Genomic DNA, 16,352 nt, shown 5'->3' with positions numbered 1-16,352 from the left:
TTGGAAAGCAGAACCATTCGATATGGTTTTGTGAAAAAAAAGTAAAGATGAGTGGGAGACATTTCTCTTACCTCCATAAACCTCAGAAGTAGAAGCCAGAAGAAGTCTGGCGCCCACACGTTTGGCCAGACCTTAGAACAAACAACACAGTGAAAACAGTCCTCATTGGAAATTTTGACATCAAACCTGTCCCTAAACCTGAGTAAATACACTGACTGAAAGTAAGACGGCATGTGCTCTACCACAGCCAACTACAATTTGGTATTTTTAATATATACATAGTAACTGATATTTTTTTCTTTCATTACAATGAAAGAAAAATGTCATCTGAATGTAATTTAAGTAAATGTTAATAATCATACATTCAGATAAAGCCATTAAATTCGGGTTAATAGATTACAGATTTCATTTTTCATTACGTAATTTGTAATTCACAGGAGATGCTCCATTGTGAGAGAGAGAAGCTGGTCTCCGCTTCTCACAATAAATCTTCTCATCAGTTTATTTATTTATTTAGTAAATAAAGGATTCTGCACAGCACGCAGACAATATAACATTAAATAAGCTTTTGACTCGCATTGAATGTATTACATGATTTGATGGATGTTTAGATTGTAAGCAGCTGGCGTGGATAAAAGCTGAATATGTAATGAGGGAAAAAAATGGCCTGGCACCAGATTTCTTTTTTCTACCTTTTTTTTGTCTCACACTTCAAGGGGAGAAAAATAATTAATGAAAACACATTTTTTTTGACTGAATCTCAAAGAATCTCATCAATAACATGAAAATAGCTAATTCACTGTGTTTTGTTGTTAGCCCCTTAGTTTTTTTCTTCTTTTTTTAGAGAATTTCAATTTCTGACCACAGTTAAACCTATAAAACCTTTCATAATTTGAAAGTGCACTTGGCTTGGGCTTGAAAATATGGGTCAGGCAAATGAACAATGTGCTACAACAAGGTATTTCTGCCTTGTACGAGTTCAACTGTCTGACTCATTCTACAGCACTACTAATCTTCTATTCCCTTCTTTTCTTTTCAAAGTAAATATTATCACATATTGAAGGTTTGACCTCATGATGAAGGACTCAAACCATTTTCACTTTCATAGCTTGTTCCATTTTCTCTCTCAAAGTTTGTCTATTGTAATACTTCATTTCCTCCTTAAAATAGAGAGACACTGGTGTCAGATTTTCATGCAATGGCCAGCAGCAGGAAGTCTCCCAGCGTCTTATTGAGTTTCAATTTTACCATACTCAAGTTGTTAATTCTTGTATCTACGAAATGCAAGGATATAACGCTGTTGTGGTCAAGACTCACAGACTTTTACAGCTTATTGCTTGTTAAACGCTCACGATTAGTTTTTAACTACGGCGGGCTGATGATGGTTTTTGTGATGGGGATAGGGACAAAGCTGAAGTTGTAATGATAAATGACAAGTGTATGACAGTCTTCTTAAGTGTATCAAGACACACAATTAATAAAAAAAAAATGTTAATGTGATGGGATTCATTTCAGACTTGGAAGACCAAATGTGCCTAGAGAAAGACTTCACATAAAGCCTTGTTTTGAAGACCTATCCTACTCTTATATGAACTCAGACAGCAGCTTGCACTTAATGTACTTACCAAGCATGTTAAGAGTGCCAATAGTGTTGGTCTTCAGTGTTTTGATGGGATTGTACATGTAGTTGGGAGGAGATGCAGGAGATGCCAGGTGATAGATCTGGTCCACTGTAAAGAGCAACATAAATCATTTCAACTCCAGACGTACATTTGTTTCAGCAAAATACAATGACAGTGTGACTGAATTATTTCCTTTGTTTTGGTTTTGTAAATGGTGAAGCTTTTTGGACTGATTAAAAGCTGGATGAATAGATTTAAGAAGGGGAGATTGAGTCAGACAAAAAATGTCTCCATTGCGTCCATGACTGAGGGAAGCAAATCATATCCATTCTGTGATGTAGCTCTGAACACAGACATTCAGCTGCTACACATAGCGACTATCAGAGAAAATGTGTGCAAGGTGTCATACTTTATCAGCCTGTTCTCACCTGAATATTGGCAACACACATCACATGTGGGAGCAAGGAGCTTATTACAACTAATATCTACCTTTATTGTTAGGTGGCAACCTCTAGGGCCGAAGTAATTAAGACGGCAGCAAAGGATTACGTCAGGTGACGTAGTATGAAGAAAACAAAGTCCACATAGGGAACAGACTGAGCACAGAGCTCTTTTCTTCACCCCAAAGCTTAACTAAGCTAATGCTGCAGTGTGTGTGGTCAGCTGGTCGCTTTTTTTTTACTGCCACACGCTTGCTCTCATTATTTACCTATATACCATGCTAGTATTGTAATTATGAGCTTTGAGCCTGCACTCATCACAGCCGCATTTCCCGCATTCTTCATCAGCCTTTTACCTCTTTCTTAATGCAGCTGACGCAAGACTCACTCCTTTGAATACTGATTTGGAGGTTGATTATCATGGCAACGGTAAAACCTACAAAGCATTTGGGTCAATCGACCTATTCATTAAGGTATCAGGACATGATGCACTTTAGTCATTATGCAAATTCTATTTTTGACCAGTTTAACAACTTGAAAAAAGTATAAATGCACAAAAAAGGGCTTTAGCGTCTATAATGCCTCATCTCGGATCCATTTTCTAGCTCTCTTTATCAACTCATTCCATTTTCTAAACCACTTCATTCCTTTCTCCTCATTCCAGGCTTTGTGTCCTACCTATTGAAGGCTTGACCTTGTTATTCATGATCCAAAACATTTTCACTTTCAAAGCTTGTTCTATCTCCTCTGTCTTTTCATTGTAATACCTAATTTCCTGCCTAAAATACAGAGACACTGATTAGTTTCTGATTTTCATGCAATAGAATAGAATAGAAAGTCCCCCAGTGTCTGCTGCTTGTTTTCTAAAGATATTTACATTTTCTAGCTTTAATTTACTTTATTTCTACTATGTATGTATATAACTCTGTGGACAGTCATGGTACATTAACACTGAGTTGGCAAGACTCCTTCCAAACCCCACAAAAATCATATCCTCCCCTGCTTTAACATTTATACAATAGCATAAGAGACTGCTGAAAAGCACTCAAAGTTGAGAGAATGTATTAAATAAACAGGAAGGAAATATAATCTTTTTATTGCAACACATGTTCAATACACCCTTTTTCAGTTGCTTGGTGTTATCCCCTCAATCCACAGTTGTTGTTTTTTTGCTCTGCTATGCCTGTGCATGCTTGTGATCTGCAAAAAAATTGCTGTTATCACTTGCTGCCATTGCTGTTCATACAGCATTTCAAAATCCCTACCCCCACCTGTAGTCTCCGAGTCTAACAGAGCTCAACAGGGTGCTACTGGCAGCTGGTATACAGAAGGCAAGCAAACAAAAGATCAGAAATGGATCAGGCTTTATGTACAAAATACATATTGATCCAAAAACACTATGATTTGCCAAGGATGTTCCAAGCAGAGGTGCTGGTACCTATAGGCAATTGTGAGCATCCACCAGGAGATTATATTGTGATGTGACCATTACTAAAGAATAGGCTGTTGTCCACTGGAGATGAATAGAGAAATGAAAAGCTGGCAAAACAGTTTCTAGCTGTGAGCTAAATCTTGGTCCATTTCTATATTTAACTTTGTGGGCGTCCTGACAGCCTCCTGTAGATTTGGACCACCCTGAGGACTCATACAGTGGTACAAAGGGGGTCATTTTGCATCACTAGGTGAATTAATGCTGTCTGAACAAAATGACAAGCCGTGGAAGCAAGGCTATAACTAACAGCATACCATTTCTCATCATATAAAAAAACACATACCTTTTTAATACCTGCACCTCCACAGGTCACTGAGCTATATTCATATTGTTGAAAGATTGTTTTTCTGTCATGTGACAGTCCATGTGTGGTCCTTGTCATGTGTGACACGTCTTTCTTTTTAAAATCATAACAAGTAGCCTGAGCTTTCCTTTTGGTTTGTTATAATAAATAAATATAAAGTATTTTGTCCATTTTGATCTGTTGTGTTCATTTCAAATGCAGTTTTCAACGAGCAGCAGCACTTCAGGAGCGTGGCAGAGTCATTAGTGTAGACGTGAAGAGTGTTCATTCTGATCACCACAGTTCTTAATGATGCTGTAATAGTCTTTGGGGGGTTCAGGGTTGGAGTTGGGTGAGCACTCTCTACTCACAATTCATTCCTGGAAAACATTCAGGCAACCCGTACTCTGACCCTGCACTATGTTCATATGAACGTTTTGTGTTGCTCATCTCCATTATGGCAATAAGCTACAAATTTCATGTGGAGTGTACTGTAGCCACACTGAAAAGAAAAAACAAGCCATAATCATATGTAACCTTATCAAAAAGAGATGGGTTTGCCAATAAGCACCATCAGTTACATTAGATACAGCTGTTGTATGCAGAGAGCACTTTGCACAACTGAATGAATTGTAATGACTGCTTTGGCAAACACTTTCCAGAAACAGAGACCTGACATTTGCTTATCTAAGAGGTGCTATTCATCATAGTCACTAAAGGATGATTATTTTCTCAGCTGAAATAGAATGATGAATAAATATTGTGAAATCAATGGAAAGATAATCAAGGCAAATGAAGATAAAGGCATTGTGGGGTAGCCTCAAGGTAAATTTTGATTATTATTATTAGACTGTTGGGTCCATATAGCATTTCATTATCTGTGCGGTGATGCAGGACTTGTCCCCCGCAACTCTGGTAACCATGAAAATAGAGGAGAAGCTTGTTCAGGTTATGCCGGTGTGTCCTGAGCTGATCAGGTAGAAATCACTGACTTTGTTATCCAATAATTTTTTTCTTAATTTCACAACAGCTCCTAGTAAAACCTTCAAAGGCCGACTGCTGTCTTCAACCTTTATTGGAAGTGTGTTCAGCTCGCTGCAAAGATGTGCACCTACATGCATAGTTAAGGCATAAGATAAAGATTGATTATTTGCCATGAAAAAGTATCAATACAAAAATTAATTTTGAGTCCTACCTGGCTCACCCATAATTTGAGTGTTTTTGGTTAACTCTGGCAAAGCTGGTCCTTCTGTGAGCCCCATCACTAAGTAAACATAGAGTCATTACCTCCCACAATTACTCTCTCACTCACCCTCAATATAGAGAGGCTCCACCACATCATGATTGATTAGCTCGAAGTTTTCGTGGCCAATCCAGTGCTCCACATTCCTTTTCCTTCCTGTGAAGAAGTTGTCCACCACAGTCACCTCATGGCCATCCATCATCAGCTTATCAGTCAGGTGAGAACCCACAAAACCAGCCCCGCCAGTAATCTGGTAGAAGAAGACGCATGTATGATAACATAAGTAAATTATATTTAAACAGAAACTCCTGTCCTTTTGAGGGTTGATTTCTTAAAAGAGCAATGAAACACCACCTTTCAGCATGTACCTAACAAAATGTGGTGGTTGCTTTATGTTCAGTAACTCCGTCAATAGACACACAATACTTATACAAATAAAGTGTAGATTTCTTTGAACAGGAATTTCTGGGTCTTATCCATTTATTGATATTTGGCCATCATTCAAGCATTCACACAAGAACTTTGGCAAAATTAAAAGTTAAACCTTATAAAGTACAAGTGAGGCTGGGCTGGGAATGTCAATAGTTTTTCAAGTATTTGGTCATAAACCAAATGACCAAATACTTGCTTGATGGAAAGTCAGGGGATCACCAAAGTAGTACCATGAATGTCTGTGCAAACTCAGCCTGGACCAAAGTGACGGACAGACAGACCTGCATTGCCATTATTCCTTTTAAATTGTGTGAAATAGCTTCAAGTGTGGTTAGGGTTATGGAGGGGGGATTTAATACAGCCCATGACAAAGTGATGCCAAAGTGTCTCAATATAATGGTTATGGCCTCGGTATAATAGTTCTTGTGAATGTGATTGGTGGAAATATGTTTGTCGTATACCAAAATTCTCTTCCGATCCTTTTCTGAGAGAAATTTCACAGGCGGGTATTTCTGAGAAAAACTGGGGGAGAGAGAAGACAAAGTATGTAGTGAGAAACATCTCAAAGAAAAACACCAATAGAAGGAAGCAAAATAGGAACAAATAGAGTTAACTGTAAATCCAATTCTTCAATAATAAATAAATAAATAAATGGCATTTTACTGCATTTGTATGAAAACACTCTCACAACACACCATAAGTGAACTGCTTTCCTTGAGAAACTATTCTTTTCTGGTTAGCAGGCACTGAAGCAATTACTCCATCTTCTTTTAACCTTGAGATACAGATTTGCTGAAGGAAATGTGGGCAGGTGATTTTTTTTAATCTACAACACTTTACACTGTACTTAAAGATTCCCTTTGATTTAACTACAGTCAAAAAATTAGATTAATCATTTGGATTGACGGATGATTGAGAAATTTAATTCCAACTTGTAGTTAACCTGACTTGTCCACTAAATCACCAAAAATATGTACTGTATGCAGTGCATTCAGAAAGTATTAAGACTCCTTCATTTTTTCACACATTGTTCTGCTGCAGCCTTGTGCTAAAATCGTTCAAAGTATTTTTTCTCTGATAAGCATTGTCAGCTGTAAGGTCTTATATAAACAGGTGTGTGCCTTTCCAAATCATGTCCAATCAATTGAATTTACCACTGATGGACTGATGGGAGCTAAATTTTAAGTGTCATAGCAAAGGGTCTGAATACTTATGTCAATGTGATATTTCAGTTTTGCCTTTTTAATACATTTGCAAAAAATTCTAAATTTCTGTTTCTGCTTTGTCATATGCTGTTTTGAGTGTAGATAATACAGTTTAAGGCTGCAACATAACAAAATGTGAAAAAAGTGAAGGGGTCTGAATACTTTCTGAATGCACTGTATATGGGTATATGTCTCATCTGCATTCAAGGCATAACACATGCCTTGAATAACATCAAATATCCTCCAGTTGCAACATAACAGACCTTTACCATACATTCACAGATAAGCCTGTGCATGCACAATGGTGCACTGCACAGTGTATTTTTCAGGAGAATTAAGTGAATATACAGTACCATTCATTTTAAGGGTCTTGAAATCCAGTGGCACATTGCAGGGTTATGAAAAAAAGCATGCACATGGATGCAACTGTCTAAACATGTGGCTTTATAGCCACGTATAGCCTCATTAACATTCAAGGCATCACAGGTGACAGAAAATTAACCTCTAAAAGCACAATTTATCTGCCAACAGCATGGGGAACAAAACAATCAGTGATGGTTTTTAACGGGAATCCTGCTATACATAAGTCTCGTACCATGTGTCTTCTAATGTTGCAATATGTTTGGCTGTAGTGCTTTTCCGACATCTGGTAACTAGGGAGAAAACATGACACTGATTCATGTTTAAAGGCTCATTTCAATTGATTTAGATGCAGTCACACACTCGGTGGTCTAGTTTTGCTGGTCTTAATTCTATGAAATAGTCCATTAACCTTTACCGAGTATCGAGTTGGTATTTCATAAAATATACTTATAATGAGAGCGAGAGGAGGTGTCAATTGTCAGGATTCACAAGTTTACAGTCACACACTTTTCTCTTACTAATTCCGAGCATGTGTGTGTGTGTACATGTTTGTGCACAAAAAAGGGATACACACCTTTGCTCCAGATCACGAATCTTCTCTCTGAGAGGAGCCACAGCCTAAAGTGAGGTGAGAGCACAAGTTGTTGTGGGTTCATTGTAGGTGTACAATGTCTCCTGACAGCTCGCAAATAAATACAAAAATATTTTCTAACTTACTTTACTGCCTATGGCATGCAAGAGAAAATATGAAAGCAATTATTTATTATTATTAGTCAGTGATGATTTATCTTTCTTCCTTTAGAATTATGTAGAGGAACAGAGATGCAAAACCTGACATTCTCAGTCATTTCCTCAGTAAATAAATAAACAGGTCCCTTTGCCAACAATATTTCTTCTTATTTCTATGATATAGAATCCTCATTATAGAAACTGGAAGCTGGTTTATTATTTACAGAATAATAAAACATGTGAATAAGACTTCAGCTATATATTCTTTAACCAGTGGAAGAGTGTACAATTGAAAAACATTTTTTTCCCATGTTAATACCATTAATCCTGCATGAGAAATTGTGTGCGTGACATGTATTAGACAAGACGGATGTGGCAAGTCAGATGTGAGGGGATTGAGAGTGCCTGCACTTGGCTCAGAATATGGTAAAAATGATCTGATGTTGTACTGAAGTTCACAGTGAGCTCTGTTTACTTGAAGCAACTCACTCTTCTTTTCTGTTATTATCAAATGTCCAAGTGATGCATGTATGTAGGGTTTTATTACAGTATTTAAGAGCATATTTGAATACAATACAAAATAACAACATGATACAAAATATCGAGTAATATGCATCAAGTCAGTTGGCAGTTCGGGGTTGTCAATCAACATGTATATTAACCAAGTCAATTCAACATCATTCACTGGTTTTGTGATCCCAGTACAAAAAATAAAAAATGAAAGCTGAGAGATTTAATCCTGTAACTTATCTACAGCCATCTGCTGTGCACACATGCTTCAACTGTGGGGGATCTGTATGTCAATAAACACATCCAGTGTTCTTGGAAACAAAAACACTCGCATTTCCACATTTTTCCCACATTTTCTCAGGACTATTATGGACAACAGTCAGTTCATCTAAATGTGTTATTAGCCTAAATAGACAACTGCTTAACTCTTAAGTTTGGGGTAATGGCAGAATTAATTTAACATAAAAAAGGGATTAATTGTAACCTCCATCAGTGCAGCTTGACCAAAACTCAATTTTTCAGGGCAATGCCAATATTAGGTGTAATAAATTCCAATATGAATATGAATGGCTTATTTACACACATTTTTGCAACAATCAGTCAAATCCGATTATCAAACACTTGTGACAAATAAATAACGGAGGTAGGATATTTCACAGTTTAACAATAAATCAGTGCACTGAAGCACTACACACTAGGAACTGAATAATCATAAATCACAGCATGAATTTTATGCTGCATTACAATCACAAAAAAATTGTCATATTGGTGCTAACATCATTAACACCTATACAATATATCTATGATAGCCAGCCGATAATATTGTTATAAATCAGTCCGGCTCTACCCATCAGTTATGTAGCATTTAAATTTCAGGGATAATTCACATAAAAATACATACCTGAAGAGTTGTACTTACAGGTAATAAAGAAATCTGCCTTTTGTGTGTTTTTTTCTGTACAGATAAGATAATAGACACATTTTACTTCTGACTTTTAATTTAGCTGCTGTGTAGTGTTAGTCAATGTGTTGAAAGACATCTCTGTTAATGTGAAGCATTTTCTTTTCAGTGTAAATGTGTTCAAAAAATCCAGATTATCCCCAGCAGCACTTACTTTGCTCTTACAAATGGGTAAAGTTTAAGATTTATAAAGAACAACTTTGACATTGCTTTTGACAGTTAACTGATATGTACTTTGTTAAATGTGTGTAAGTAGTGCGCGAATCAAAAAGTATAAAAATATGTTAAATTGAATTTTAAATTAAAAGTATTTGACAAGGCCATATTAAAAATTCACCTTTTTTAACGCGATTCAGGGCATCAAATTTCATGGGCCCAATCAAAACTCCAGGGTTGGCTAAGGCATGTGGAGGTCGTGAATTAATGTAAATCAATAGATAGACTTACATGTCTGTCTTTACAAGAGTGCATTCTAGTAAATGTGGAATAAAATGTTAATAAGGGAAAGAAATACTAGCTGATAACATAAAGAAGAGCTCCTTGGAGCTGTAAAAGACAACATGTTCAGAAGGTGAAAACTGGTTGTGTGAAACTCACGTCATCAATTCTCTGTTCAATCCTAATATCTCCGTGTTCTTGTATCGATCTGTGATGATAGAAAGGCAAAGACAAGGAGAGTGGGTTGAAATGATAGCAGCCATAATCACAAGGCCACAGAAAATAGCCTTTGACTTGAGGAGCACTGTTACGGTACGTAGCAACGCACGACTCAATGCCCACACCCATACATTCACAAATGGCTATATGAATGAAATCCCCTCATCGCATATATAACTTTACCTCACAATATACTGTATATATGAATTGATACTGTTGATTTTCTGTCTAAGGTTTCATCAGAAATTTGTGTCCTTGGCTAATTTGGCAAATTAAATTAATACCCATCAAATGTAGTAATTAACTTATCACAATAATGTTAAAATCACATTGTCCTGCTCATTGTTTGTGACACTTTATAACAGCTTAAACATTGTCATCATACACCTATGCAGCACAGTCAATGCATGAATTCCCACTGTCAAAGCAAAAAGAGAGATGAATCTGTGATATTTGGCCACAAAACATGACTCATTAGTTTAATTTTATAAAATAATCGGATGTCTTTGTATACACATCTGGTTTTGACATGGCATTGACGCCTCACATTTAGAGAGAAAAACAACCCATTAGTCCCAGCGCTAGTCCTTTAAACAGCACCATCTCGACCACACTGTGGATAAGACAGCTCAGCTTTATGTTTTGCCATGTAATTTATATGCATGTTATGCGACAGTGCAGTCTGACAGTTTGTAATTAACACAGTGCCACATCACTGAGACTGGGCAAGTCCACTATGAGGATCAAGCGCTCATGACAGGATGGGTTGGGTCAAACTATAAAATGACAGGTATTCAATAACTGAGTGTCAAATTTCTTAATAACATCTAATGTTTTATGAAAAGAGAATATCCACTACTGTAAAGTCCTGATTTTGCTTGATGGGAACCATCATGATGACAAAAAATGACTAGTGGTTTTCATCAATCCTGAGTGGCTCATGCTGATAAAATCACACTTTCAGTTAATAACCTCACTAGACTACCCACCAATCCCACAAATATGACTTCAGAGTTAAGTAATCTGGGTGCCACTGCTTAGGGACACCTCTGATTCTGATTAGTGAGTTTTGTGCATTTAACCAGTCAGAAGAGGATGAATATAAAAGAGTATTATGTTTTCCACCCTTATTTGACACCATGAATGAGCAGAAGAAGATAGTATTTTAGTACATTACTTAACCTAGTGGTGCTAATTGTCTTTTTAAAGAATATACTGATCTATTAAAGAGCCTACTCCATTAATTTGACATTGTGAAAAATTTTGTCCAGAACCATGAGTTTGGTTACCACCATATTTAAAAGCAGTTAGGTTATAGAGAAATGAATTACTGTACCTCATGTTCGTAAATGTTCCCCAGACGGCTGGAAAAAAGAAAAAAAACTTGTCACAAATATGTCACAACAACACATGTTAGTGTCACATTCAGCAATATACCAGTGTGTCTAGACAAAGACAAGCAGCCACACAGCTTAAGACAGCAAAGTGCGGAAAAGATGCTCCAGCTGTTATCATTTCTCCTTATTACTTGTACAACTGTAATGTTTGACAAGCAGAATGTAAATCATTAAAATGTTCATACTGATCCATTAAAGAAAGTCTAACTATATTTAAATGGATTAGTATGAAAATGTCTCTCAAATCTGGGCATTTCCTATTTATTTCCAGGTCTGAATGAGGACTTTGATATCTGTGTATTGTCAATATGATGGGGGTGTTTTTGTAAGGCAACACAAGAGACTAGATGTGCTGTATGTGATCTTTAGGATGATGTTTGACACTATGGACTTGACTAGATTATTATGGGAATGTGGGTGGATTTTGACGTTTTCTTGTATTGTTTTGGTCTGGTCTGTGTAGTTTATATTGTGGCCTTTGTCTGTCCTTGAAATTGTTGGCATCAGCTGTACCTTAGTATACTTTGTTGACTCCAGTGTAGGGGTATTGCAGATAACCGTTATTGACAATAACTGATATTCAAAAAATTAAATATCTATGTTGTGTTAATAACAGACATATGATAATGTTGTGTAAATAATCCAGCGCCTCTTAAATAATTTCTGTTTCTTTCTGTTTGTTATAGTAGGTGGCAGTAATGAGCCTTTACTACGGCGGCCAACTGTCATACAACAGAAAAAGAAAAAATAGCTGCAGTAACAGTTAGGCTGCATCCAAATGTCCAGACTTCACTGCACTTGTAGACTTGCAGACTTTTTGGGCACGTTCACGGGAAGCCCATGAGTCTTGATGGCTGTCCATGTTGCCTTGCAGTCTTGCACACTCACAGACTTGATGTGATGACAGTGAACACGTCATAGTATGTACCACTGAAGTCCGCTATGGCTCAGTCTGCAAGTCCAGAGGGACATTTGGATGCAGCCTTAATTGTGAGCATGTGTGTGGCATGAATCTGCTGTGTGACTCATTGATTTACTACTGCTGTGCAAAATGATGTCGAAACAAGTGACATTTATGGTTACTCTCTCCACCTCCCCACACTCATTACCAGTGTTATTACGAGTGTTATCCCTTTGACAAAAAACAGACAAAACACACAATAAACAAAGTGAAGATTAATTTGACTGAGAGCATTTTTTCGTGACAGGCCTAATCCAGTGGTGTGTAAGATGATCCTGTCCTTCTTAAATATTAGTGGGTTGGATACTGTTAATTTAGAGACGCCTCTACTAAAATATAGCCAGACTGAAGTTATGATGGCTACTGGCCTGATGCTATTCTTCTGTGTTGAAAGGAGCTGATCTAGATTCTTGTATTTTATGTTTTTATAAACTGTAATTGCATGTTGTATCAGTGGTTGGTTTATATGGATTGTGTGTTTTACTAGTATCATCATGTGACCATCTTGTGACCATCTCTTGTCACATACAGGAGTGTGGTGGTGTCTTTGTGTGTCAGCTAAGTCCAAGGAAAAGCATTAGCTCCAAACATCACTTGTCGACGTGCTAATAAATTGCACTCAAGGGGAGCTACAGTGTGCAGATCTTTCTTCATATGTTATTCCTCTAAGCTTCCTAGTTTTTTTTTTTAATCTTCACATCAACCATCAGATCATATACCAGACTGCCACAGTTAAAATGTCAGTTCAACCGTACAAAGCATTACTAGATAAAACTAGAAGGCCACTCGGGGAGCGCAAACCACCGCCAAGGTTAACAGTCCACCCTTCAACCATATGCAAATCTGCAAACACAACCACCATATACTGATATATCTCCAAAACTACTGGATTTATATCAGAAAATGTTTGGGCCTAGCTGAAGCCTTGCCATCTTAGCCGTGTATCTATTATGTACATCTAAAGTGGAAATAATTCACAATCTTCCTTGGAAACTAGAAAACACTTCATTATTATGTACAAACTGTACGTAGAAATATCAGATTGAAGACTGAAATAACACCATGAACATGACAGCTTTATTAAAAAAAAGTGACAGAAACCTGTTAACAAGAAAGCAATTTTGACTAGAGTCAAATTTAAATTTGCATTTTACAGAGAAAGATTTGTTACAATTGTACCAGTTCTCCTATGAGATCTCTGCCCCTGAGAGCTCCATAATGACAGACTTCTGTATGAAGTTTGAGAAACTACATGTTTAGGCTACCCTCCAGGGCTGGGCTATAATATCACAATATTTTTAGGCTATATCGTGGTACTCGCCATCTATTCGATATTATCGGGCGGCTGTAGCTCAGGAGGCAGAGCGGGTCGTCTAGTAATCGGAAGGTTGCTGGTTCGAATCCCAACTCCCCCCAGCTGCATGTCGAAGTGTCCTTGAGCAAGATACTGAACCCCAAATTGCTCCTGATGAGCAGTTGGCACCTTGCATGGCAGCCTCTACCATCAGTGTATGAATGTGTGTGTGTGTGAATGGGTGAATGTGACAAGTGTTGTAAAGCGCTTTGAGCGCTCAGTAGACTGGAAAAGCGCTATAGAAATGCAAGTCCATTTACCAAAATGCGCCAATATTATTTGGATTAACACAATGAGATTATTTAACCTAAAGAATTATCAGTAATGTGTCAAGTAAATCGGTAATCACTTTACCGTAATGCAGCCTTTCAAACCAGGAAAAGAAAAATACTTATACGATATCATGGTTAATGATATACAAAATCTAAGATAAACGGTCTCATATCATGATATAGAAGTATATTGCCTAGATCATTTATCTCAAAACTAAATGCCATATGCCATTGCTTTAACTTCCTGGAAACTGATTTTAATTACTGCCTTCAGCAAATAGAGAGATTTCAAACACTACATCACATAAATCTGTCTCTCTCCTGAATGGAAATAGCCCCTTGAAGAGGAAATAAATGACATGAACCAAAAACACAGCCCGTAGCCATCCTGACATATGTGTACATCAGTGATGTCCAGCCAGTCTTCCAAGTTTAGTGTACACTGTGGTGACAACTAATCATGCGAGTTTACAGTTTGGATGTAACAGGTGTAGGTGAGATACATTCAATTACACAAACGTGTGTACTTACAGGCAATGTAGGCGATCAAAGCGAGGGCAAAAAGCAGCTTCATCATTCTTCTGTTTGGCGTTAATCCTGATATCAGCCAGATGACCCGCTTCATCATCCGCTCAATGCAACAGGACCAGGAAACCAACGAGCCACACGTTTAAGTCCAGCTATAGCATTTTGAGTCACAATTGTTCATGTCTACGGCGGAGTTCGGTCTTCAGGGTGTCTTAGTCTTATTCGACAGTCCGTCAGTGACTTGGTACACCTAATTCCCATGCAAAATAACCAGCTTGACAGGACTGGCAAGCTAGCTGCTCCTGCTACGTCAACACCAAGCAGGAGCAGTTTACGTGGCTAGCAGGGTACAAACAGGTAGCTATCAGGTGGGCAGCTACACTGCGGAGTGTCAACATTCACAACTACATATAAACTTATTTATCAGCGCCATTCAACCCCGACAAGGCAAACAACTGTATCCGCCGCAGCACATGGTTGCTCCTTTCAAAAACGGATAACTTAAAAGATACGTTTATAAACTGCGACAACGCCTCAATAACACATAACACAGCGAACCCAAATGGTTAGCCGTTAGCACCACATTAGCTATTAGCTACAGCTAGCTAGCAAGCGAGCTACTAAACTGGCCGCGTATTCTTACTTCCGTTGATTGCTGCCGCTAAAAAAACAACAACAGACGCGAATCCTCCCTCACATGTACGTTCAGCTAAGTGCCGGGAAACCAAAACAGCTGCTCATTTTAGCGGCGCACAAATGCACACATGTTGGAGTTTGCTCCGCTCAATTGGGCCGAGGAATAGATGAGCGATTAGTCACTGCTCGATTTAGCAGCCTGACTTCTCCTGCAGGGGCCGTGTGACGTTCATCGGATCTGGCGAGCATCTGATGACAACAATACTCGTTTTGTTCCAACACTTTACATTTTTACCAAGAATGTTGACATTTGTAGATTTATAGAAAGCTATAGTACCGTGATACAATCTGTATCCATCTTTATGAAGGCGTATCATTAATGTTGCAGAATAATTTACCTCCAGCACTCTGACACAATGGCTCATTCATTCACCACACGAAACTTTCCACAGTGCAGTACTAACCTAACCCTTCAACACCTTGTTGATTTTTCTATGCCAGCCGCTGTAACCTGTTGGGCTCTCTAAGCTTTTTGAGTGGTGTGGTGTCTTTGCATTGCTAAACGTGTACTGTAGTTTGGTGTTATTTAAAATAAGACAACCAGAGAAACCTAGACGTTGCTCCAGGCTCCAGAGCATGTAAGAAAATCTAAGGCTTCAATAAAGTAGGACTAAACATTCATTACAGAAACAAACAAACAAAGAAAAGGCTCTTGGTGTCCATTTCATGTCACATCACACATCTTTGCAAATGTTTTTAGGTGTTAAAGCTATTTGTTGTTAGTTTTTAGTCATTATTTTTGCAAATAACTTTTATTTTTTGTTTGAATATTCTAGATGTTTATGTTATTTGGATTAGAGTTTATTAGTTTTATTAGATTAGTTATAATATTTTTTTATTTAAGATGATAAGATAATGAGAAATGAGAAATTCACAGGTAACACAGCAGTACAGAGGGAAATAAGTAGCAGCACGAGAGTAAGTCTCAAAAAATAGAGACAATAATAAAGAGATATTGGAAAGAATAAAATAACAATTTGAATAAAAACATAATAAAAACTATTAGAATAAAGATAAACATACTATATACAGTAACTGTCCTTGTGTACATGACGTGTGCAATATATAATAAATGTGCCTGTGCAAATGTGCAATGATAATAAATAACAACAGCACAAAAAACAATCAGTCTTTAAGTGACAGTGAAGTGTATGGTTTTGGTAAATAATATGGGTAACACTGTGGGCACCCTAGGTAATATAGGTAG

At 37.5% G+C, this 16,352-nt stretch overlaps 1 protein-coding gene across 2 annotated transcripts in view; it reads right to left on the bottom strand.

Moving 5' to 3' along the window:
* Positions 1 to 15,319, bottom strand: part of uxs1 (UDP-glucuronate decarboxylase 1) — a 32,499-nt gene extending 17,180 nt beyond the window's left edge. Inside the window, exons 1-9 of one of the 2 annotated variants that reach the window (XM_084362280.1) lie at positions 14,453 to 15,319; positions 11,274 to 11,301; positions 9,878 to 9,926; positions 9,239 to 9,274; positions 7,655 to 7,698; positions 5,974 to 6,034; positions 5,150 to 5,330; positions 1,626 to 1,730; positions 72 to 131 (exon numbers count right to left, since the gene is read on the bottom strand). In XM_084362280.1, coding sequence (XP_084218406.1) covers positions 72 to 131; positions 1,626 to 1,730; positions 5,150 to 5,330; positions 5,974 to 6,034; positions 7,655 to 7,698; positions 9,239 to 9,274; positions 9,878 to 9,926; positions 11,274 to 11,301; positions 14,453 to 14,549 — 661 coding nt within the window. In that variant the 5' untranslated portion in view covers positions 14,550 to 15,319. The remainder of the gene's footprint in view (positions 1 to 71; positions 132 to 1,625; positions 1,731 to 5,149; positions 5,331 to 5,973; positions 6,035 to 7,654; positions 7,699 to 9,238; positions 9,275 to 9,877; positions 9,927 to 11,273; positions 11,302 to 14,452) is intronic. The other variant, XM_084362281.1, reaches the window with a different exon arrangement.
* Positions 15,320 to 16,352: the final 1,033 nt, after the last annotated feature.

This window comes from Pagrus pagrus, assembly GCF_965226575.1.
Source record: "Pagrus pagrus genome assembly, chromosome: 9".
NCBI classification, from domain to species: domain Eukaryota; kingdom Metazoa; phylum Chordata; class Actinopteri; order Spariformes; family Sparidae; genus Pagrus; species Pagrus pagrus.
The sequence above is the reverse complement of the archived record's forward strand: the minus strand, read 5'-3'. Positions and strand labels throughout refer to the sequence as shown.